This window comes from Pristiophorus japonicus, chromosome 3, assembly GCF_044704955.1.
Source record: "Pristiophorus japonicus isolate sPriJap1 chromosome 3, sPriJap1.hap1, whole genome shotgun sequence".
NCBI lineage: Eukaryota > Metazoa > Chordata > Chondrichthyes > Pristiophoridae > Pristiophorus > Pristiophorus japonicus.
Window position 1 is genome coordinate 63,735,939 of NC_091979.1, and position 26,194 is coordinate 63,762,132.

Below are 26,194 nucleotides of genomic sequence, written 5' to 3' on the forward strand. Positions count from 1 at the left end.
CTGCGATCAGCTCCTTGGTGTAGGTGCGCAACTTTTCCTGTACTGGAACCAGCTCGTGTCGTTTTTTGTTCCATAGCCTCTCGAAGGCAGCCTGCCTCATCACTGACTGGCTCGCTCCCGTGTCCACTTCCATGAAGACTGGAATGGCGTTTATCTCGACTTCCATCTTCACTGGAGGACAATCGGCGGTGCAGGTATACACTCCATACACTTTTTCTTGGGGCTGAGCTGCCTCTCTGGCCAAATCATCATACTCGCTACTGGATTCAAAGTCATCTACCGACTCCTCTGCTAGACAGTGAGTCGTATTTCTTTTACACATACGCTGGAGGTGGCCCTTCGTGTTCCAGGCTTTGCATACGTACTCAGCAAACCGACACTGGTGAGTCCTATAGTTTCCTCCGCAACGCCAGCATGGTGCTACTCGATTAGCACCCCTCGACGGACTCTGAGTTCTGGAACCCTGAGTTCTGTGCTCTCTGCACTGGGCAGAGCCACGTTCTACAGTCTTGTCTGTGAAAGGCACCATCCTGTGCACAGTACTTGCTAGGTTTGAGTCCACAAGATGAATGATTTGCTTTGTGCTGCAGGTCGAGGTCATGAACGCCTGACTGATGTTGATGGCCTTCTGCAGGTTGACTGTAGTGTCGGCAGATAATAGCTTGTGAAGGAGGCTCTCGTGGCCGATTCCCATAATGAAGATGCCTCGCAATGCTTCTTTTAGATGCGTGCCAAACTCTCATGGTGCTGCAAGTCTCCTGAGGTCGGCAGCATATTTTGCAATTCCTGGCCTTCAGGTTTGCGGTGAGTGTAGAATCTGTACCTGGCCGTAAGGATGCTCTCTTTTGGTTTTAGTTGGTCACGAATTAGTTCAGTCAGCTCATCGTATGTCTTGTCCTTGGCCTTCATGTGTGCCAGCAAGTCCCTGACGAGGCGGTAGACTTCGGGCCCACAACTGGTCAGCAGTATAGCCTTGCGCTTCTCCGCCAATGTGACCGTCTCCCCTGCCAGGTCGTTTGCCACAAAATATTGTTCGAGCCTTTCCGTGAAGGCATCCCAATCATCACCCTTTGCGAAGTCTTTTAATATGCCAAAGGTAGCCGTGATCACCTGAAAGTCCTTATTCTCGTCGCCAGTTATGGTGTCTGTAATGTACTTATGCATGACTCCACGAGGCAATGTGTTGTACTCAAACTGTAGTGACTTTGGTCCTTCATTCCAAACTCCAGAGTGAGGCACAAACATGGTGTGCAGCCTTTTATACTGGGCCCTGCCACCAGGGCAGGAAACCCCCCAATCTCCACCAGTTGCACCCTCGAGTGGTGCCAGCATGTGTATATATACACAGTGTAAACCTTATTGAAAGTACATCAGGTAAACAAGTCTCCATCTTATGCAACCACACAGTGACTACAAAGAGAGTACCTCCATAGTCTGCATGTACAACATAAAAAATACTTTGTCTTAATGTTTTTCTGACCAAACTGGATAACTTCACATTTATCCACGTCATACTGCATCTGCCATGTGTTTGCCCACTCACTTCACCTATTTAAATCACCTTGCAGCATCTTTGCATCCTCCTCACAACTCACAATCCCACCTAGTTTTGTGTTGTCAGCAAACTTGGAAACATTACACTGGAGTTCCCTCATCCAAATCATTTATTTATATATATATTGTGATCCCTGTGGTACCCCACTGTTACTGCCCGCCACCCCGAAAAAGACCCATTTATTCCTACTCTCTGTTTCCTGTCAGTTAACCAATTTTCAATCCATGCCAGTATATTACCCCCAAATCCTATGTGCTTTAATTTTGCACACTAACCCCTTATGTGGCGCTTTATCAAAGGCCTTCTGAAAATCCAAATACATTACTTCCACTGGTTCTCCCTTATCTATTCTATCAGTTACATTCTGAAAAAGCTACAGTAGGTTTGTCAAACACAAATATTTTAGGTTACTTTACTTGAGTGCAGACAATATCTTGGCTGAGGTCCAACAACAGTCGATCCATTGACAGTTTCGGTGTTCTGAGGAGCTTTCCATTCTCTAGATTTCACACAATAAGTATTGTATTCACCTAAGTGTTACTACACAATGTGAGATCGAATTCTGTGGTCTTATATTGAAAAGATTTGTTAGGTAGGACTTTTAATTGGAGCTTTGTGGAAACTAAATTGTTAGTAATCATTCCTGTGTTTATTCAATTTTTAACGACAGATAGAGGGTTCAAAGGTTTTGTTTTAATTATGTGTTACTGAGAATTCACGAGCTAGCCTGGTGCTGGTAGGTACATATATTAAGAAGTTTCAGGCTGCTGGTGGAAAGGAGGCTAAGGTTGAGGAAGATAATTGAGTGGGCCATGCAGGTGGGAGTTAATGTGTGCTAGCTGTGGACAGTACTGGATTGTTTCAAAGTTTAACGATTAAAGCAGTTAGAGCAATAATTGTTCAAGGCAAGGTCCACATCCTGATTTCTACAGATAGCAACATTGAGAGTGAACTGAACTGTAACCCTTTCTTAACTGCAGGAAACCAGAGATGGAGTCATCTATGAAATCCCTCTCCTCAGACTTCAGCTATTATTTGAAGACTTTTAACCTCTTCTTAGACCGCTCCACTGAACATATGTGCATGCAAAAATTCATTGATGAGAAGCTGCCAGATGTAGTAGCCAGGTACGGCATGTTTAGAGTCCTGTTCAAAACTGAGGAATCTGTAAAGACTATGAGCAACGTAAGCTTTAACTTAATTGGTAGACATCTACGTTTAGTTTCACTGTTTTTCTGTTGTTATTTATACATCGGCTTGCGATAGTTGGTACAGGTACAACGTTCGAAATCCCGAATCCTCAGGAGTGACTCTGTTCTGTTTTTGGGGTTTTTCCAGATTTCAGACCAGACAATCAATAATCTGAAATCTGGAATGCTCGACCGAATCCGTGCCGGGTTTTGAGTGACGAGGTCTGAAATTTGGCAAAACCAGAAATCTGGCACAGATTCAGTTAAGGATTTAAGATTTCAAACTTGATTTTCTTGCCTGAAATCCGGAATCCTTGACCGAAACCGTGCCGGACTAAACGTCCGGTTTTCGGGCAATAATTCCGGATTCCGGAAGACTCCATCAGTTATATGCAGAATGTCCAGTTTTTTGACAATTCTTGTTTTCAGAGTTCCGGATTCGGGACGTTGCACCTGTAACACTCTTGCTCTGAGTTAAAAGATTGTAGCCTATAAATTCAGGCAGGCAGTGCCTGTTTTTCGGCTGCTAACCGGTTAACTGAGCCCCCAATATAGGGGGCCGGAAGAGCGCACACATTTCCAGCCGGAAGTGCGCCACCCGCCATATTGGGAAAGGGAAAGAAACTGTCGTACAGGGCCTAAAGCCGGTTTGAGGGGACGCTTTATCTGCAACAGAAAAATGCTCTGATTGGGTTCACTTGATCACATGACCTGATTGCTGATTGGGCCCTTGGAGGATAAGACACACCCAGCAGTTTCTCGGGAATGTGTAATTAGACCTGCCCTGCTTATGTAATCTGTGACTTCCCAAAGTGTAATTCGAGCCATTCTCATTGCCAACTCCAGACAGAAGAGAGTTTACTTGGAACAGACAGGGTTCACTCTCATGGGTTAAGATTTTCTCCCACCCCACCCCTCCAAACAAGTTCCTGCTCCCACCGCCCAAGTGCCTGACCTTGTCGACCTGATCTGGCAGTCAGCCGACAAAAGAAATAACATGGTATCGCCGGCAGCGTCATCTCCCCTTTAAGGTGTAAGGGGGTAGTCTCTAGGAGGGGGTCAGGTTCCTTTCTGACCAACTTGAGCAGTTCAAATCGCTCCCACTTCCTTGGGTTCTAAACTATGGATTTATTTGGGGGGTGTGACAAATTTGCAAAGGATACTGGTTTGATGCAAAAGAACTTTGTTTTTATTACAGTCAAGGAAATACAAGCTTATTATTATAATAAGAAAATACAAGGCCAAACTTACAATTATTCTAATAAGGGACAATACAAGGAAAAGGTACAAAGTCAAACTTATAATACTCTAATAAAGAACCATACATTACACATTCAAAGGGGGTTCCAGTAAAATTATACCTCCCACCTCCCAATACCTAATTCTAGCTAAGTTGGACTCCAGGGCAGGCAGGGACTTTGCTTACCAATCCTTTTGACAGTTAATGCTAAATCACGGTTTTCGGGATCGCTGGATGTGGTAGGGTCTGCTTGCCGTACTCCGAACGTCGGAGAAGACTTTTTGCTGTGCATTCTTCAGTTGGGTTGAGTCCGCTGATGCGGTATGGTGCGTTTTTGGATCTGTGGGGTAAGTACCCGCTTTCATTGGCTAGAAATAGGTTTCTACAGTCTGATAGGTAATGTTTTACCCATTGGTACATCAGAATCAGATTGTAGAGTGGAAACTTTTCTATTCTTCGGTTTTCTTCCGTTGGAGTTTTGGTTCGAGTTTGGTCGATCGCGGTGGTTTTTCGTTGATACCACGTTGGTCGTGGTCGGTTGCTGCCATGATGGTGATGTTCTTCCTCCCTTCAGGACTTCAGGACTTTGAGGCTGGAGAAGATAGTTTACAACTGTCGCGTTGGTTTCTTTCCTTGTCGTGATGACACAAGTGTGGTCTCGGTTGTATAGCCAAGTATGTCATCTGAGGTAGTAGCAACCTTGTAGCTACTTAGCAACCTAACCTCTGTTGAAAACAGGGGCCAGTTATACGATTTCAGTGGTCCTAATCTTGGCATCAAATCTGTTCAGAATTCTTTGTTTAAATTTGGCGGGCTTGGTTCTTCTTTGTAATATTTTGGTACGCTCGTTAAAAGTTGATATGTTTTGGGTGGGTTGATATTCGAAAACTGTTTCCTGATGGAAATATTAGTTTGGTAATTGCAATGTCCTTTTGTGCTTAGTTTTTTGCAAAAAAGGCTGGATTGGGTCTCTTTGTGATGTATATGCTGAAATGATTTTCCAGACCCATGTTGATGGGTAGCTATCTCTGGGTGACTTTGTGATGTTCATGTCTCTTGTGGAGAAGGATTCTCGAATACTCATTCCTCCAGACGGGTTAACTTAGTCCTCACACCCAGGTAGCCTCACTTAATCAGGTTGTCTCCTGCTAGATCCTTAGGCCCGTCCACATCCTTAAATTTGTCTTTTAAAATCCAAAATTCTATTAAAGTTCGTAGTTTCTTCCATAAGCACTTTAGAGTTCCAAACTTTTCGGTAGATAGTCCCAAATTAAATTTCCTTTCGAATGAACCCAAACACTGGGGGGGGGGGGGGCGGTTCTTGTGAATTTTGCACCTCCTTCAGTCCCCCCTGTTGACACTCCACATTCTTGAGTGTCAATCAAGGTAAGCAAAATTCCTGCTCCAGAGAATCAACCTTCCTGCATTTATACTAACTAAACATTAATGTGCATCCCCCGTTGAAATGCAATGCAATTTACAGGTAAGTACAATCATTACAATTCCGTTATAGCATAGAGGGGGTATGATGTCCCTCTTTTACTCAATTTTCACAGTAAAATAACGGTATACAGTCAAACACAACTTTAAGTAAAGTAAAATAAAAGCACATAGTCAAAACACATTCTCAAGTAACAGAAATGTCCATAGTCAAACACATTTTAAGTAACACTCTTACAACACTTGAGATTTTGCGGTTTACAGCAGGTAAAATCAACACAAATTAAACATGGTAGTATGGTGTCACCCCTCCCTGCGCGATTCCCAAGTTTGACCAAGGAGCGTACAGCACCCTTTGGTGCCTGACTTGATGGCCTCTGCGTTTCACTCGGCAAGTGAGACAAAATAAGTAAAGTATAATCACGAGTTGATAAATAACTAAAGTATGGGAAGCGATTCGGATCCAGACTGGAACATCTATATTTCTGAATAGGTCCCACCAAGGCGGAATTGTGATTTCGAGAATCTTTTTCCCTATCGCAATTGTTTTTTCTTCGAGAGTGTAGAAGTGTTTTTGTGAGATAATAACAGCTTATAGCAGGGCAGTAAGATGTTCAGGTAGAGGGGAAATTGCATAGCCAAAATGTACAACATAATAGTGAAAACGTCATTTATGATTCCCCTTCTAGGTTTCCCTGAGCCCATGGTCTCCCTAGCGTTTAGGGTGTATAGGTCTGCTTTGTCTACATTTCCAAAGTCTAATTCATAAAATTTCTTGAACATGTCTCTAAGTAGGGCCTGGTATAGCAGCTCTGTTTCCTTCGGACACCATGCAGGTAGGTGTACCTCGGTAAGATTTAATATTACTGAAGCTACTGCATAATGTACCCCCTGATATAACACCTTTTCGGTCGGTACCAATACTAATCCATTCCAGGTCCCTTGATGCTGGTAGGACACCTTTCTATTACTGTTCATATTGGCGGGGTTGTGGGCAGGGGTTTCCTCATGTGTGCTCTTAGTTCAGTGGTGTTAATTGGTAGTGGGGAGTATGGGACTGCGCACCCGTGTAGGCTAGAGTCCCACCCCATCCCATCCCCTTCATCTTGCCATTGCCTGGCGAAGGCGATCGATATGCCTGCAGGACACTCTCTGATCCCCACATGAATTCCTTGTTCGGATTCCCAACATTTGTCCCAACACACTTTTACTTCTCTCGTTTCCCCGTGATGGTGCAGTATGTATCATTACCGAGTCTTTCCCAGTCCGATTCTTGGTCCCATGCGTCCTTACTGAGTTTTCTGAGCCAGAACCATCTTCCCAGGGGAATGTTCCCTTTGCAAGTAAAACACATGCTTTCCCTCTGTAACAACGACTCGGGAAGCGATGATCCGCATCCGGGGGCATGGAAGTAAGGCCTCCCCGAAAGTAAAACCTTCCTGGCTGGAGTAGCGGGTAGAATTAGATCCCAGCCACCCTGGCCATCTTCTCTCGCGGGCATAAACGGCGAGTTCTTCCATGTCTCGGGGGCCACCCCCGGCGGTTACGATTGGTGCTCTTCCTCCTGAACACCCGTAAATGAGGGATTCTTCCACGTTTCCTCGGTTGCTGCTGCTCATCCTTATCAGGGCGAGCAGGAACAGGATCCTTCTCATGATGACCTCTTTCCTGTAGGGGCACATAAAACAGATTGTCCAGCTCTGAGAAAGTTCCCTGGCTTGACAAAGGTGACCGAGTTCCAATTTGGGCTGATAGCCTTTAATTGACTGGTTGTCTTATTCAATTCCTTGTGGACTGATGTCTGCTTCTAACTTTTATCTCACAGCCGTTTTGCTTGTTATCTTACCGATGCTTCTTTAATAGCTATACTGGTAGATTCTTCTTACTCGTGGATATTACCCGGCCTGTGCCTCTTTTAATAACTGCACAGGTAGATTCTTTCCTTACCCCAGTTAACTAATACATATATTCTCATCATTACACAGATGAATCTTACACTACTCTAAATTATTCACGAAACATACTTAAATTCATATGGTACTATATATGTATATCTGCCACCCGTCTCCGGGTGGCCAGGTTAATTCCTGCCTTCTTTCTTTCTTCTTCTTACACCGGGTGTCCAGTGAGGTCGGTAGTAGGTTGGCCTGTACTGCAGGACCCGGAATGTCCTGACCGGAGGTGGGTTCGATTCCCACATTATTGGGGGAATATCCCCTCCGGTGCTACAGCACACTGCTCCTTTGGGGGCTGGCTGCCTGGTTCGTTTCTTCCCCTGGGGGCTCTGCCTGGTCGAGGGCTACGGGCTGGGGTCTCCCACTTGGTGGCTGGTCCACCGCTATCTCTTCTGAGGGTCCCTCGTTGCCCAAGGCTACCAGCTGGGTGTCCCTGCTCGCAGGCTGGTCTCTGACCTCAGGTACCCTTTTGCGGCTGGTCCCTTTCCCGGGGCTGAACCATTTAAATTGGGGCGCTGGTGACCACGGTGTCTTTGGCCGTGGTGTGCGGGGAGTCCTTCTTAAAGCTCCGGCTGCTGGGGGTGCGTCCGAGTCCCAAATGATTGGGGGGGAAAGCTCCTCCAGTCCACCGCCCCTCTAGGTGCAGTCTGTGGGTCTGCCATGTACCCTGTGGGATATCCACAGTCGGGAGCTGTTGTCTGGGGGTCCCTGTCTTTCGTACGGTTTACAGGTTTTGGCTGTCCCTTACGTTTAGCTGCTGCCCCTGGGTTGAAAAGTTTGCACTGATTTATGTGGAACCACTTTGTTTGGCGGGGCAATTTTATGGCATAGACCATGGGGCTTGCTTTGTCGACAATGTGGTACGGTCCCATGTACAGTGCCTCAAAGACCCCTACTCTAGCGTAGTTCCTTACCATAACCTGGTCCCCGATCTCACACATGGTGTTAGCGGCGCTCTAGCAGCAGTCGGTTGCTCTGATGCTGTTTTCCCATGTTGTTCGCAGCCTGCCAGTGAATCTGTTTAAGGTGTTCAAACAGATTCCTGACAAAGCTGTCCCAGTTCGCTTCCCTAAGCTGACCTTCCGTAAGTACCGGGGCTAACACATGGGTGGAGGTTCGCATGGCTCTGCCGGTCATGAGCTCGTACGGGGAGTATCCCGTGCTCTTTGACTGGCTGGCCCGGATCCCCATGAGGACTAGTGGTAGGACCTCTATCCACCCTTTGGGTGAGTCCCCTGTCTCTTTGCGCAGCCTTTCTTTGATGGCACAGTTTAAACGCTCCACAGGCCCGGATGACTGTGGGTTGTGGGCAACATGCCATTTTCCTTTGATGCCGAGTACCTTAAGGGTCTCCTGCAACACCTGCCCAGTGAAGTGACTCCTTTGGTCGGACTCCACGTATTGTGGTAGTCCCCAGTGGGAGAACACTTCCCTGACCAGGGTCCTGGCTGTTTCCAGGCCAGTGGCTGTTCGGCATGGGAAGGCTTCCACCCATTTGGTGAATACATCCACCAATACTAGGCAGTACTTGTAACCTCCCTGGGCAGTCCCTCTACCCTTCTGATATGTCCCATAGACACCTTTCTTTTCTGGGGGTCGGGGTTGTTGGCCGCGCACACCAGATAGCTAGCACAGAACTCGCGGATGTCTTCCCTGAGTCCTGGCCAGCACCCTGCCTGTTCCACTAGTTGCCAAGTGGTCTCAGGTCCAGGGTGTCCTACTCCTGGACCCTCGTGGGCCAGCTGGAGGAATTCTCTCCGGTGCTGTTGCGGTACTACCCATTGCCTGCACCCACCCGCCCCCCGCCCCGAACAGCGTGCCTTCTTTCATGACAATTGCTGCAGTGCCGTACGGGCCGTCTATTCCCTTTAGCTAGCTTGTTCAGGATAGTTTTGAGGACGGGGTCTTGGGTCTGGGGGCAAAGCTATCCCTGCCTTCCCTGCCATCCCCATCCTGCCCCTGACTGCTGTGATGGGTCCTGGGTTGTACGGATCCCAGAGCTTTCCCGTGCGGGCCCCTGCTTGGCCAACATGTCGGCCTGCTGGTTTCCCTCGCTACGGGGTTCGGTGGTGGAATGTGCCTTCACCTTATTTATGTAGATATTCCCTTCCTCCCCTACGGCTTTCATGATCTTTTCCAGTAAAGGCTTAATTGCCAGGGGTCTCCCGTCTGCGGATGTGTATCCGTGGCAGGACCAGATAGCCAGGTACTCCGTACACGAATTGCATGTGAACATACTGTCTGAGCAAATCGTGTATGGGGTAGGGAATTCTTCGGGGTGTGTGACTACGTATACCACCGCCAACAGTTCAGCGTGCTGGGCGCTCATAGTGCTGGGGAGCTTAATCGCCAGAGCAATGCCTGCCTCGAGGTCATAAACTCCGCAGCCTGTGAGCCGTTCACCCGCAGATACCATGCTTGAACCATCCCCATAGATCTCTCGGGCTGTGGGGTGTAACCCAGCCTGAAAGCCTATGTCAATTTCCCATACCCCTTCTATGGAACACCGGTGGGCTGTCCCTGGATAAATCATGTTGGCTGTGAATCATGGCTCGCAGAGACCTTTTACCCTTAGGTCCATTTGGGAGAGGAGCAGTGTCCAGTGAGCAATGCGGGCACTGCTCACTGTCCCGTCCTTAATTCTCCCGTCCAGGAGCATTTGGGTGGGCGTATAGTGGTTAAGGAGTGTGATGGGTGACCCCCCTGTGAAGATCAGTGATCTTTTCACAGCCCAGTGAGTGGCTAGGAGAAGCCTCTCACAGTTGGAGTATCCCTTTTCCACATCTGTGAGTATCCTGGAGGAGTAGACCACTGGTCTCAGCCGGTCATGACGCTCTTGGAGCAGTACTGCACTCAGGCTGTCCCCACTGGCTGCTACCTCCAGGAAAAACTCTTTACCCCCATCTATGGCCCCTAGAGCTGGCGCGGTCTGCAGGTCTTTCTTGAGTTGGATAAATGCTGCCTCGCAACCTTTGTCCCATTCACACTCTACTCCCTTGTGTAGGAGTCGGAGCAGAGGGGCTGCGGTGGCTGCATAATACTCAATGAAATCTCTGCAGTACCCGGTTAGCCCTCGAAAAGATCTTACTCATGTTACTCTGTTGCAGCTGGTAACTTCTGCACTGCTTCCCTTCTAGCTTTGTCAATGGCTCTTTCCCCTATGCGCACAGCCAGTCCCAGGAATTTTACTTCCTTCAGGCTGATCTGTGCCTTCTTGGGGTTTACTTTAAAGCCTTCTTCTTTCAGCAGCTCCAGCAGTTCAGCCAGCAGTGGGCTATGCTCCTCCCCCTCGCCGGTGAACAAGAGCAGGTCATCCACATATCGCACTGATTGCTGGGATCTGCTAAAGTTCTTTAAACAGTTGGCCATACACTGATGGAAAATACTGGGGCTGTTGTGGAAGCCCTAAGGGAGACAGTTCCAAGTGTATTGCTGTCCTTTAAAGGTAAAAGCAAACTTGTACTGATCTTCCCTTCTTAAAGGTATGGACCAGAACCTGTTGGAAATATCCAGCACCGTGAAGGTGGTTGCGGAGGCTGGGATACTTCCAATGAGGTTGGCGACAGCAGCAACAGTGGGTGCACAGGCGGGGATGTTACAGTTGAGTGCTCGATAGTCCATCGTGGCTCTCCAGGAGCTGTCCGGTTTCTTAACCGTCCACAATGGAGAGTTCACATGGATAGCTATTGGTCTCAATACCCCCTGTTTAACCAGCAAACCCAAGGCTGTTTCCATGTCTGCCTCCACCTCCCTGGGGAAGTTGTACTGTTTCTGTGTCGGGTCATGGGGTCCCCATCTATGCTAACCTCGACTCGTTTATTCTCCCACAGTCGTGTTTGTGAGTGGCAAAAGCTGCAAGCTTTTTCCTCACATATTCTTGATATTCTATCAGGGTGTTACTGACCAGTGATTCAAGGTCGGAACCCTTCTATGGCTTCATGGTGCACACCGTCCCTTTTCCTTGTTTTCCCGGGATAACCATCACCTCACTCCCCTGCCCTGCACAGACTGACCCCCAAAGACAGTGATTTCTTAAATCCACGAGGAACCCGTGGCCTAGGATGAAGTCAGTCACCAGGATCCCTCTCTCTTCCTGCTCCCACTTCATCAGGACACAAGTCCACTTGTTGTGGAGTGTATCTAAATGAATGGAGTGCGGAATGGAGAATGAGCCAGTCTGTTCATTGCCTGTGAAACCCACCAAGCTGTTGGGGACCCCGTTAGACAGAGGTGAGGTGGCGGGGTTAGCTGCATAGACAAGAGTGCTTGAGGCACCGATGTCCAGCATGTAAGTCCTTTCACCTTTTCCACTTCCATCTGTACGGTCGGCCTCCCCCACGCATCATACTCGAGGGACCACAGGTGGACAGGCCGTGCCTGTCCTAGTAACATTTTTGGTTGGGAGGAGGCAGATGGGATCTCGGTACCGGTGGCGGTGGCTACCTTCCCAGGGCCACCTAACATGGCTCGGAGTGCAGTTAAAACAGGTATCAAACGAGTGGGGAGGGACTGGCTTCTCGGTCTCGGCCTTTTTGGCTGGGGCTCGAGAACTCTTTCCTGCGCTATTCTTGCATGGATTTTTATAATCCCTTCTCCAGTGCCCACTCTTTCCGCACCCAAAGCGGGTACGTTTTGTATCGGAGGGGTTGCCCTCCCTCGTGGCGTCATTCCCTCTTATCTTGGCTAGGTCGGAGTTCGTGAACCCTTCCCTTTTGTGGGTGCTCTTCTGTCCCTCTGCCGTTTCTGTAAGCTAGGGTCAGCTGCCTAAGCACTCCCTGTTCGGCGGATTAGGGATCTCTTGGGTCGAACCAGGCCTCAGCCTTGGTTCTTATTCGGGGTAAACTGTTAGCTACTAGGCTTCAGAGCCAGTGGGCTAACTCGTCGGGCTTAAGTTATCTCTGTCTATGTCCCCAATACAGGCGCTTTTGTACACAGGCCACAGTCGGTCTGCGAAAGCCTGTGGGGTTTCTCCTGTGAGTTGCACCGTTTTCTCTACTCGAGAGAAGGGACTCCTGGCATTGCAGCCCGTGGCTTCTAAAATGTCCTTTTGGATGGCAGCAAGTGTTTTCTGCCCTCTTTTGCTCTCAGTAGAGAGGGACTGGTACAGTTTGCTGTCTAGGGATAGGAGAAGCATCTTTGCCATTTCTGCATCATCGCTCCCATTAATATCCCCTGTCTGTTCCACCTCCACAAAGTGAACCGAGGGGTCTCCCTTTGGAGTTAGCTTTCCCAGGTGGCTTATCATCGCCCTAAGCTGGTGGGGAATGTGGGGGACCACAAACTGACTTTCAGGGGCCCTGGACCCCCGACAAGGATGGACGGGCCAAACTTCTGTTGCCGGACCGGGCACGTTGGCCCTGGTTCTGGCTCTCCCTGTTCTGGCTCGCCTCCCTCTCCTCCCTGCGGCCAAGCCGAGCTGAAACTCGGTGCCACAGGTGATGGTGGTTCACTATCCCTGTCCGCCTCGCAACTGATTTGCCCCTCCTGATACTGAACCGGTGTAGTCACAGGTGCCACAGGTGGTGGCTGGGTAGTTTCCTCCTTCTCTTCCAGGTTTACCTGGGACATATTAGGCGTACCCGGGCTTATTATGCATACCATGCCTTTCACCTTGGATACAGCAAGGTTTAAACTTTTAATTTGTTGCTGGTAGGGACCATGGTCTCCCGATTCAAACCCATTAGTGCTAACTACTTTATACACTGCTTGCACATCTTTTAATCTGTCCTGGAGCTCTTTTACTTGTAGGGTGAGGCGAGTGCTTTCCTCCCTCAGTGACTTTTCATTACTTTTGGCCTCGGTAACCTGACATTGAAAATAGTCCTGACTGTTTTTAAACCTTTCCATTATCTGGGTCCTTTCCTGTTTTAGCTTCGGAGTTCTCCCGACAATCTTTCTTCTGACATAACCCTTTCCTGGTAGTTCTCTGCGCATTCCCATAACTCTGCCTGTAATGTTTCATTCATTCTGTCTAGGAGTTGGACCTGTCGCTGTAGACAGACCAAGCAAATTGCTTTCTCTACTGCTTCTTTGTGATCTTTGCTTGCTGTCCACTGGGCTGCAGCGTCAGCTGGGCGCTCAGCACGCAATAGACTAAGCACCCATTCTTTAGTTGCATTGAACTTCTTATACACATAGGAGGAAATCCTCTCTTCCATCTTGGTTATTTGCCCCAAACCAGCACTCTCCACATCACACCCCTTGTACCAGAGTCCTCTGTGGTCGCCATTTTGTAAGGGGGTAGTCTCTATGAGGGGGTCAGGTTCCCTTCTGACCAACTTGAGTGGTTCGAATCGCTCCCACTCCCTTGGGTTCCAGACTCTGGATTTATTTGGGAGGCGGGGTGGGTGACAAACATGCAAAGGACACTGATTTGATGCAAAAGAACTTTGTTTTTATTACAGTCAAGGAAATACAAGCTTATTTCTCTAGTAGGAAAATACAAGGCCAAACTTACAATCGTTCTAATAAGGTACAGTACAAGGAAAGGTACAAGGTCAAACTTATAATACTCTAATAAAGAACCATACACTACACTTTCAAAGGGGGTTACAGTAAAATTATACCTCCCACCTCCCAATACCTAATTCTAGCTCGGTTGGACTCCAGGGTAGGCAGGGACTATGCTTATCAATCCTTTTGACAGTTAACGGTAGATCACAGTTTCAGGGTTTGCTGGATGTGGTAGGGTCTGCTTGCTTTACCCCGAATGTCAGAGAAGACTTCTAGCTGTGCAATCTTCAGTTGGGTTGAGTCCGCTGATGCGGTAAGGTGCGTTTTTGGATCTGTGGGGTAAGTACCCGTTTTCTTTGGCTAGAAATAGGTTTCTACAGTCTGTTAGGCAATGTTTTACCGTTGGTAGGTCAGGATCAGATTGTCGAGTGGAAACTTTTCGATCCTTCGGTTTTCTCCCATTAGAGTATTGGTTCGAGTTTGGTTGATACCACGTTGGTCGTGGTCGGTTGCTGCTGTGTTAGTGATGTTCTTTCTCCCTTCAGAACTTCAGGACTTCGAGGCTGGAGAAGTTAGTTTACAACTATCGCGTTGGTTTCTCTCCTTGTCATGCTGACACAAGCGTGGTCTCGGTTGTATAGCCATGTATGTCATCTGAGGTAGTAGCAACCTTGTAGCTATTTAGCAACTTAACCTCTGTTGAAAACAGGGACCAGTTATACGATTTCAACGGTTCTAATCTTGGCGCCAAATCTGTTCAGAATTCTTTGTTTAAATTTGGCAGGCTTGGTTCTTCTTTGTAATATTTTGGCACGCTCGTTAAAGGTTGATATGTCTTAGGTGGTTTGATGTTCGAAAACTGTTTCCTGATGGAAATATTAGTTTGGTAATTGCAATGTCCTTTTGTGCTTAATTTTTTGCATACAGGCTGGATTGGGTCTCTTTGTGATGTATATGCTGAAATGATTTTCCAGACCCATGTTGATGGGTAGCTATCTCTGGGTGATTTTGTGATGTTAATGTCTCTTGTGGAGAAGGATTCTCGAATACTCATTCCTCCAGACAGGTTAACTTCGTCCTCAGACCCAGATAGCCTCACTTAATCAGGTTGTCTCCTGCTAGTTCCTTAGGCCCGTCCACAGCCTTGAATTTGTCTTTTAAAATCCAAAATTCTATTAAAGTTCGTAGTTTCTTCCATAAGCACTTTAGAGTTCCAAACTTTTCGGTAGATAGTCCCAAATTAAATTTCATTTCGAATGAGCCCAAACATTGGGGGGCAGTTCTTGCGAATTTTGCACCTCATTTAAAGGGTGGCTGCGCTGCCAAGCCATGGATAGTATACCAACAGCAAAGACTGTCAGTGGCACTGACCAGCGGCGGGGCCGCTCCGGTGGGCCAATTCCGGGAAAGGGGTAATTTCCGAGGGGCAATTCAGGAAGGGGCCCCTCCAATCATTGACCGGTCGGCGGGTGCATGCCCCACAGGAAAATGGGCGGAGCGATCCTGGACACCACTCCAAACCTGAGGAAGGGCAATTAAAAAATGGCGACCCCTCCATGGAGACTTGGCAGCCATTCCGCATTGACGTGTGGCCGCTGCTTTCATGCGGCCAGAGACTGTATAGAAATGGACAATTTTGGCCCACTGCAGTTTAAGCATAATCAGATACTGCTTGCAATGAGATAAATATAGTAGATATACATCCCATGATAAATGAGAATGATCTACGGCCCTAGAACAGAATGGACCAACGTTGAGGCAGAATGTGGTTTCTGAACAGGTCCCCACTGGTGGAGATGTGAGGCCAAAGCCCGCATGAGAAACACCTTGATGAAACTCTCTCCTCAGTTTGCCTGTTTCTCTCTCTCTGTTGCCCGTTTTTATACCTTATTTCGGTGGTCAGTTGGATACGTTGCATCAATCATTTTTTACCCATTCAATTGTCCAATCACAGGGGAAAGGTTACTTATGAGGACATTTTCTTCCTTTTCGCTGTCTGAATGTCTTGTTGTTCTTTCAAAACACAGCTTATTTATAGAATCATAGAAATTTACAGCATGGAAGGAGGCCGTTTCAGCCCATCATGTCCGCGCTGGCCAACACGAGGATAGCCAGCCTAATTCCACTTTCCAGCTCTAGGTCTGTAACCCTGCAGGTTACAGCACTTCAAGTGCACATCCGTGTACTTTTTAAATGTGCTGAGGGATTCTGCCTCTACCACCCTTTCAGCCAGTGAGTTCCAGACCCCTATAACACTCTGGGTGAAGAGATTTCCCCTCAAATCCCCTCTAAACCTTCTACCAATTACTTGAAATTTATGCCCCCTGATTGTGTTGACCCCTCTGCTCAGGGAAATAGTCCCTTTCTAGCCACTATATCTAGGCCCCACATAATTTTATGTACCTCAATGAGGTCTCCCCTCAGCCTCCTCTGTTCCAAGGAAAACAAAGCCAGCCTAACCAATCTGTCCTTATAGCAAAGATTCTCCACACCCGCCAACATCCTTGTAAATCTCCTCTGTACCCTCTCCAGTGCAATCATATCCTTCCTGTAATGCGGTGACCAGAACTGCACGCAGTACTCCAGCTGCAACCTAACCAGTGTTTTATACAGTTCAAGCATAACCCTCCCCCCCACTCTTGTATTCTATGCCTCGGCTAATAAAGGCAAACATTCCGGATGCCTGCTTAACTACCTTATCTATCTTGCCTGCTACCTCCAGGGATCTGTGGACAAGCACTCCAAGGTCCCTTTGTTCCTCTACACGTCTCAGTGTCTGACCATTTAATGTGTATTCCCTTTCCTTGTCAGCTCTCCCCAAATGCATTACCTCACACTTATCTGGATTAAATTCCATTTGCCACTGTTCTGCCACCTGGCCATTTGATATCTTCCTGCAGTCTATAGCTTTCTTCATTATTAACCACACAGCCAATTTTAGTCTCATCTGCAAACTTCTTAATCATACCCCTTATATTCAAGTCTCATAGGCCGTCCCTCGAAGTGAGGATGACTTGTTCCACACCAAAAAGGGATGAGTTTACAGGTGTTTCAATGAAGGACCTAATATTCCAGATCCTGGAACTACATCTTGAAGAGTAAAAGATGCCTGTGTGTGGATTTTTTTAACGTGTAGTGGCCGTTGCACACCAGCCACCACACGGGCTTGACAGAGCTTGGTCTTGGTCCAGTGGCAAGGATTAACCAAGATGACTGGAGACCTGCTCTGCTGCACGGACCTAGTGCATACACATATTGCAGTGTGGGCTGGTCCGTGCTGCCCCTGGGCCGTCGCCTCTTCTGAGCCTCAAACTCACGCCTCTCCTTGGCCCTGGTCACAAAAATACCCATCAACCTCTGCTTCCTGCCTTTAAGCCAGTTTTGGATCCAACTTGCCGCTTTGCCCTGGATCCCATGGGCTTTTACTTTCGTGACCAGTCTGCCATGTGGGACCTTATCAAAAGCCTTACTGAAATCCATATACACTACATCAAACACACTACCCTCATTGACCCTCCTTGTTACCTCCTCAAAAAATTCAATCAAGTTAGTCAGATACGACTCCCCTTAACAAAAGACTTGCATTTATATTACACCTTTCACCACCTCTGAATGTCTCAAAGCACTTTACAGCCAATGAGAAATATTGAAGTGTGGTCACTGTTGTACTGTAGGAAGTATAGCAGCAAATTTGCACACAGGAAACTTGCACTACCAGAAATGTATTAATGAACAGATAATCTGCTTTTGTGATATTGATTGAGGGATAAATATTGGCAAAGACATTGGGATAACTCCCCTGTTATTCTTCAAAATAGAGACCTGAAACCTCTTGCGTCCACCTGAGAGGGCAGATAGGCCCTTTGTTTAAGGTCTCATCCAAAAGACAGCACCTCTGCTAGTGCAGCACTCCCTCAGCACTGGAGTGACAGACCAGACTTTTGTGCTCATATCTCTGGAGTGGGACTTGAACCCACAATGTTCTGACTCAAAGGTGATGGTGCTAGCAAAACTAGCTGACAAAACTAGGGTCATTACAGTTGGCCTTAGCAGACTTGGGCTATGAAAGGAAGAAATAAATGAGTCAGGATTTCTGTTCCTGTTCCTGGTTAACAATACAGCAACTGGAAATTGCCTGTTCAAGGAAGACAGGTGAGGACAGAAGCAGGGTTTGGCTGTGATGGCACATGCTGATAATCAAATTACCTCAACCGATAACCTTTGGACTCAGAGGCGAGAGTGCAACTGACTGAGCCACGACTGAAAAGATCCAGTGCTTATTGAGGAAAACAAAGAGCAGGCCTGGTCAGATGAGGGGCAGTGGGCAGTTTAAACTTGTGGTTAGGGCTAAAGTGCAGTTTATTCCTCAAAGTATAGTTCAAGTAACCAGTTTGATTTCTATGGTGTCTTTGCAAGAACTCAGTTAACAAGCAAGTTAATAAGTTATACATTTTCTCTGTGTCAGTTAAACCTTGCTCAGTGTTTGTATCATTGGCATTAAACACAAAGAGGATGATTTTCAGTGGGCATCTGCCAGTTTAAGGCTAAAAATCTGGATGCAGTCTCACCCGCCCATTCTGCACTGAAGTGCGCCTGATGCTATTTTGGCTCGGGCCACCTCATGGGTATCCAGCGCATCTGCCTGAAATCGATGGATGCCGATTTAATATATGCAAATGAGGGTCCTGTACTTGTTTAAGACCCCAAATGCCATTTCCAACAACTTTAGCATGCTGTTCGTCAGTTCTACAATAGACTCACCATTTGTGGGTGGGAATAGTTGGGAAGATGCCATTTCCAGCATTATTTTAAAAGATCATCATCTGCTCTCAAGTAAATCACCAGTTTAGTCATTTTGACTGCCAGTCTGCTGCTTTTACCATTTTTGCTGTGTTGGCTGTTTGAGCTGAAATTAATCTTTACAAAAAGTTATCTGGCTGAGTTGGCACTGGAATGTTGACCAGGGGCTTCTGGAAAACATCACAGTGGCATTTTGGATTTGGTGATTGCTATGGCATTGTGGGTAGAAGAGGAGGAGAAGGAGCAGGCAGAAGTCCAGAAACCTGCAGCTCCAGAGAGAAGGGGCAGAAGGAGGGAAGCTCACAGAAGGCTTTAGTCCACTGGAGTATCTTAGCCAAACTGTTACCCAAAAATTGGACAAAGCAAGTTTATCATTGGATAGAAATTCTATATTTATTCCAGCTTTAATAGCCTTTATTACATAAATGGATTTTTATTTCTGTCATTGTGTTCGTGACAGAAAAATAAAAAAGGGAAACAATTTCTTCTTGATTAGTAAGTAAAATAGTTCGAATGCTTTGATATCAATTGCTTTGGAGATACACAAATTAAGTGCTGGGCATTTGCATGTTAAAAATAAGACATACAAAGCTGTGGGTTAGCAAAGCAATTTGTTACAAATGTCATTGTAGGTTGGTTCGTGTCACTTCAAAATAGAATTTGTTTTACTTGCAGCATTGGGAAAGAAGGAAGCTCCAGTCTTAATGTCCTGGGAGTAGGAAGTGGGTCAGGTAGGTCCTGCGGTGTTCATTGTTCTATATCTAATGACTAAGTATTGTATTCATGATACATGTATTTCATCGTCACACACTGCGGATTTAATCAAATACAGTTACTATTACAAACTGAGAAATGGGATCAACTATTGAATGTTAATGGATCCTCTTTATTTTATCCAATAGCAAACACAAGAAGAATGCACACTAGATTTCCAATGTCTCGTATTGTTAAGGGGCATGAGCAGTAAACTATAATTGGAAATACGTTGGGCTAAAAATTGGATTGCCCCAAAAAGGGCGTGTGGATTGGGATTCGCGATCACCCCGTGGCAAGGAATTCAGGAAGAATGCAACCTTCATGCTGCCTGCTAATTGTAACGTTTGTAGCGTTCAACCCAGCTGAGCATGCTTCTGAGTGGCTAAATGCTCAGCAGTGGGCCCAAGATCGTACGAGACTTGCACTAATACAAGCTAGACTCCATTTCTTAAAGGTAGTCTGTTCCTCTTCAAGGAAAAGTTCATTCTGCCTGCAGCAGCTCATGCAACTAGCTGGAGGAGACAGTGCAAATGTCACAACAGGGGAGAGAGCATGCACTAAGGTTCTCTGATGCAGCACTGGAGGCCTTGGTGCAGGAGGTGGAAAGAGGAGAGAGGTCCTATTTCCACAGGGGGCAAGGAGGCAAAATCAAAAACGCCAGTGGGAGCAGATCAATGACAACAGTGTTGCCACGAGGACCTGACTGCAGTGCAGGAAGAAGTTAAATGATATTACAGGGGCGGTCAAGGTCAGTGAATTATCTTCAAATGGCTTATCCCATCATCTGCACCATTAGCTTCACACACTGCTCAATGGACCACACCCCCATCACTCACCGACCAGCAATCTCTATCAATCACGACTCATACCTCATTTATAGCTTCCCCTCACCCTCACACACTTATCACTGCTGCAAGACTCACACCCACATCTCTCAGCTTTCACACACTGCCCGCTATTCAACCATGACAGACATATTACCGAAACACTTTGCCCCACACTCACTGACACACTTCCCCTTCTCTTGGGTGGCTCACAATCGGAGCCAACAGGGTCTACCCGAAGGGGCACAGGTGTGCCTGCATAATCTCACCCTCCCGGAGGAGATGGTGCTGGCCATTCTGGGGAGGACAATCGCTGTGACCATGGCCAATGACCGGGCAAAGCAATCCAAGATAAGAGTTTCCTCATTCCTAATCCACCTTCTCACATTCCACTTCCCCCTCTTCTGGCTTACAAACTGCAGGTGGTGTAAGCATGCACTTCTTGCTCTGCTGCCCACGCTCCCCCCGCCGCCCCCACCTCTTCATTACAACTATCAACAAGAGCAGGCATTGACGACGAGATCCAACACCACCTCCAGTGCACCAGTGCAGCCTTCAGCCACCTTCGGAAAAGAGTGTTTGAAGACCAGGCCCTCAAAACTGTCACCAAGCTCATGGTCTATAGGGCTGTAGTAATTCCCGCCCTCCTGTATGGCTCAGAAACATGGACCATGTACAGTAGACACCTCAAGTCACTGGAGAAATACTACCAACAATGTCTCCGCAAGATCCGACAAATCCCCTGGGAGGACATACGCGCCAACGTTAGCATCCTCGACCAGGCCCACATCCCCAGCATTGAAGCACTGACGACGCTTGATCAGCTCTGCTAGGCAGGCCACATAGTTGGCATGCCAGACATGAGACTCCCAATGCAAGTGCTCTATGCAGAGCTCCTTCACGGCAAATGAGCCAAAGGTGGGCAGCGGAAACGTTACAAGGACAGCCTCCAAGTCTCCCTGATAAAGTGCAACATCCCCACTGAAGCCTGGGAGTCCCTGGGCAAAGACTAAGTGGAGGAAGTGCATCCAGGAGGGCGCTGAGCACCTCGAGTCTCATCACCGAGAGCATGCAGAAATCAAGCGCAGGCAGTGGAAGGAGCGTGCGGCAAACCTGTCCCATCCTCCCTTACCTTCAACGAGTAACTGTCCCACCTGTGACAGAGACAGTGGTTCTCAAATTGGACGGTAAAGATATCATGTATCTTACATTATTATATATAACTGTATCCTAACATGCTATACATGACTGTAATAAGATATGACCTGTAACCACCAGCATACCTTATCACCAGGGGTGCACTTGCAAGAGAGAGGTATATAAGGAGAGGTCTCAGGCAAGTGCAGCATTCCAGAGCTGTGAAATAAAGGTGCAGGTCCAGAGTGACCTTGACTTCACTACATGCCTCATGTGAATCTGTACTGAGGGGACAGGACTTTACAGTGGCGACGAGTTACAGAATCCACAGAATGGCGAACAACGGATCAGATGAAAAGTACAATGCGGGAGACAATTGGGAGGACTTTATAGAAAGGCTCCAGCAAAGCTTTGTAACCAAAGACTGGTTAGGCGACGATAAGGCAGACAAGAGAAGAGCCCATCTCTTGACCAGCTGTGGCTTGAAAACATACGCTTTAATGAAGGATCTGTTGGCACCTGAGAAACCAGCAAGCAAGTCGTTTGAAGAATTGAGCACACTGGTAAGAGACCACCTGAAGCCAGCGAGCAGCCTACACATGGCCACACACAGGTTCTACCACTACAGATGCTGTGTGGGCCAGTGCATACCCGACTTCGTGGCGGAACTTCGGAGGTTGGCTAGTTGATGTGAGTTCTCCGATGAACTAAGGAGAGAAATGCTGAGAGACTTTTTCATTGAAGGAATAGACCACGCAGGCATATTCCGAAAGCTCATAGAGACCAAGAACCTGACCTTAGAGGCAGCAGCACTGGTTGCACAGGCATTTTTGGTAGGGGAAGAAGAAACGAGGTTGATTTACAATGCAGGTACGACAACTAACGAAATATCGGAACAAGAAGTTCACAGCACTAAACAAGCTGCTACCCCCACACACAGACAAAACCAGAAGAACAGGCTCTCGACAGCAGGCAGAAGCCATCATGGGCCACAGGAACGGCCGTTCACACCTCATCAACCCACAATGTGAGCAATCAACTACAAACTGAGAGAAGCTCAAGAGAGATCAACCAGACGCAACTCATTGTTTGGGAACACTTTGAACAATGGAACAGGTCTGTACTGGAGGTGTGGGGGTGGGCACTCGTCAAGGGGATGTCGATTTCAGCAGGCTGTTTGCAGAAATTGTGAATATACAGGGCATTTGGCCTGCATGTGCAAAAAAACGGCAGCTCGGCTGGTAAACGAATCAGATGGGTCGGAAAGCGCACCAGAAGATGATGGGGACAGTACCCGGGACACCGATATACAGCGGGTCAACACGATCAATGGCCGCTGCTCCTACAACAGGACGCCTCCTATAATGATGAGGGTCCTACTCAATGGGATATCTGTCAACATGGAGCTGGATACGGGAGCGAATCAATCTCTCACGGGCGCTCAACAATTTGAACAACTATGGCCGCATAAAAGAGACAGACCAAAACTCACAAGGGTTGACACCAAACTAAGGACCTATGCCAAAGAAATCGTACCAGTCCTCAGCAGCGCCATGCTCTCTGTCACACACAAAAGGGACAGTGAACCGACTTCCCCTGTAGATTGTCCCCGGAGACCCCCCAGCACTGCTGGGGAGAAGCTGGCTGGCAAAACTAAACTGGAAATGGGATGATGTCCATGCCATGTCATTAGAGGAACGGACCTCCTGCTCAACAGTTATAAAGCGATTTGAACATCTCTTTCAGCCAGGTGTGGGCACTTTCAAAGGGGCCAAAGTCAAAATCTACATCACACAGGATGCTAGACCGGTCCATCACAAGGCCAGAGCTGTAACCTATGTGATGAGGGAAACGATTGAACACGAACTAGACAGGCTTCTGCAGGAAGGCATTATATCACCTGTGGAATTTAGCGACTGGGCAAGTCCCATCATCCCAGTCGTGAAGCCTGATGGATCCGTACGAATCTGTGGGGACTACAAATCTACCATAAACAGAGTCTCCTTACAGGACCAGTACCCGCTGCCCAGAGCGGAGGACTTATTTGCCACATTGGCTGGAGGTAAACTTTTCTCAAAATTAGACCTCACATCTACGTATATGACTCAAGAATTGACCAAGGAATCCAAGCTACTCATCACCATCAACACACATCGAGGCCTTTTCATGTACAATCGATGCCCATTTGGCATCAGGTCGGCAGCTACCATATTCCAGCGCAACATGGAGAGTCTGCTCAAGTCCATCCCGGGGATGGTTGTATTTCAAGACGACATACTTATCACAGGCAGGGACACCGACTCCCATCTCCGTAATTTGGAGGAAGTACTAAAGCGGTTGGATCGGGTAGGCTTACAAGTCAAGAAATCCAAATGCCTGTTTCTCGCACCCGAGGTTGAATTTTTGGGCAGAAGGATTGCTGTTGATGGAATCCACCCAACAGAGTCCAAAACAGAAGCAATTCGCCTGGCACCCAGGCCCCGGAATGTCTCAGAACTGCGCGCCTTTCTCGGGCTACTCAATTACTTTGGGAACTTTATGCAGAACTTAAGCACGCTGCTGGAGCCTCTCAGGAAGGGGTGCGATTGGTTTTGGGGGGACGCCCAGGAACGTGCCTTCAATAAGGCATGCAACCTTCTGCGTTTCAACAGTGTTTTGACTTTCTTTGTCCCAGGTAAAAAGCTAGTTCTCACATGCAATGCGTCAGCGTATGGGGTCGGGTGCGTCTTGCAACATATCAATCGTGCGGGCAAATTACAACCCATAGCTTATGCCTCCAGGTCACTTTCGCGGGCGGAGCGCGGGTACGGAATGGTAGAGAAGGAGGCGCTCGCGTGCGTGTATGGTGTCAAAAAGGTGCACCAATACCTTTTCGGGGCCAAGTTCGCGTTAGAAACCGACCACAAGCCCCTCACGTCCCTCCTATCTGAGAGCAAGGCAATAAACGCCAACGCCTCGGCGCGAATTCAATGGTGGGCACTCATGCTGGCGTCCTACGACTATACCATAAGGAACAGACCAGGCACAGACAACTGTGCCGACGCGCTCAGCAGGCTACCCCTGGCCACCACGGAAGGGTCTGACGAACAGGACTGTGAGATAGTCATGGCAATCAATGCCTTTGAGTCCACAGGTTTGCTCATGTGGCCTCACTAAATCAGAGCTGGACGGCCAGCGACCCCACGTTATCCTTAGTAAAAAGATGTGTCCTAACCGGTGACTGGGCAGAGGCTCGTGATGCCTGCCCCAAGGAATTAAAACCCTTTCGCAGGCGCATGCATGAGCTATCACTACAAACATACTGCCTGATGTGGGGCAGCCGAGTAGTCATGCCTCTGTGAGGCAGAGAGGCATTTGTCCGGGAGCTCCACCGCGAGCACCCGGAAATCGTTCTCATGAAGGCCATAGACAGATCCCACGTCTGGTGGCCTGGTATTGACGCGGACTTGGAGCTCTGCGTCCGAAGGTGCACCATTTGTGCCCAACTCAGCAATGCCGCCAGGGAGGCTCCACTGAGCCCCTGGCCCTGGCCTACCAAACCGTGGTCATGGGTGCACGTAGACTATGCGGGCCCATTCATGGGCAAAATGTTCCTCGTAGTTGTAGATGCATTTTTCAAAGTGGATCGAATGCACCATTTTAAACTCAAGCACAACCTCCACCACTGTGGAGAGCCTCGCAACCATGTTTGCAACGCACGGAATCCCTGACATATTGGTCAGTGATAATGGTCCGTGCTTCACCAGCGCAGAATTCCAAGACTTTATAATTGACCACGGCATAAATCATGACAAGACGGCATCGTTCAAGCCGGCCTCCAATGGCCAGGTGGAGAGAGCAGTGCAAATCATTAAACAAGGCATGCTTAATATCCAAGGTCCCACACTGCAGGATCGCCTGTCGCGACTGCTGCTGGCATACCGATATCGTCCGCACTCATTAACTGGGATCCCCCCCCCGTGCAACAGTTGATGAAAAGGACTTTAAAAACAAGGCTCTCAGTAATCCTCCCAGACATGCACGAAATCGTTGATGCAAAGCGCCGTAAGCTGACTGAGTTCCATGAAATAAATTCGAGGGGGAGATGGAATGAGATAGGGGACAAAGTGTTTGTACTAAACTATGGCAGGGGTCCCAAATGGCTTGCAGGGACAGTATCAGGCAGGGAAGGAAACAGGCTACTGGTAGTACAAATGGACAATGGCAAAACCTGCCGGAGGCATGTAGACCAAGTCAAAAACAGATTTACCAACAACACTGTGGAACCAGAGGCAGACTACAATGTGGAACTCGCACCACACCTGGTGGACAAACAGAGGGAACAACCTGAGGAAAGGGCAAGCCAGGCGAGTCAACAACAATCACACCAATCAAAACAGACAGCCCAGGCGAGATACCAGCAACCACACACAAAGAAAAACAGACACCAAGGCAAACAACTGAACCACAACTCAGATGCTCCACGTGAGAGCGTAGACCACCTGAGAGACTGAACCTATAAAGACAATAAGACCTTGGGGGAGGGTGATGTCATGTATCTTACATTATTATAAAATACTGTATCCTAACATGCTATACATGACTGTAATAAGATATGGCCTGTAACCATCAGCATACCTTATTACCAGGGGTGCACTTGCAAGAGACAGGTATAGAAGGACAGGTCTCAGGCAAGTGCAGCATTACAGAGCTGTGAAATAAAGGTGCAGGTCCAGAGTGACCTTGACTTCACTACATGCCTCGTGTGAATCTGTACTGAGGGGACAGGACTTTACAACAGACACCTAAGAACTCATGTTAAGAGTGGAAGCAAGTCTTCCTCGATTCCGAGGGACTGCCTATGA

The 26,194-nt window shown here is 47.8% G+C and overlaps 1 protein-coding gene across 1 annotated transcript in view; it reads left to right on the forward strand.

Annotated features, from left to right (window-relative positions):
* The first annotated feature begins 2,545 nt into the window (after positions 1-2,545).
* Positions 2,546-26,194, forward strand: part of LOC139253841 (histamine N-methyltransferase-like) — a 67,794-nt gene continuing 44,145 nt past the window's right edge. Inside the window, exons 1-2 of the mRNA XM_070873598.1 lie at positions 2,546-2,682; positions 19,309-19,364. Of these exons, the coding sequence (XP_070729699.1) occupies positions 2,546-2,682; positions 19,309-19,364 (193 nt within the window). The remainder of the gene's footprint in view (positions 2,683-19,308; positions 19,365-26,194) is intronic.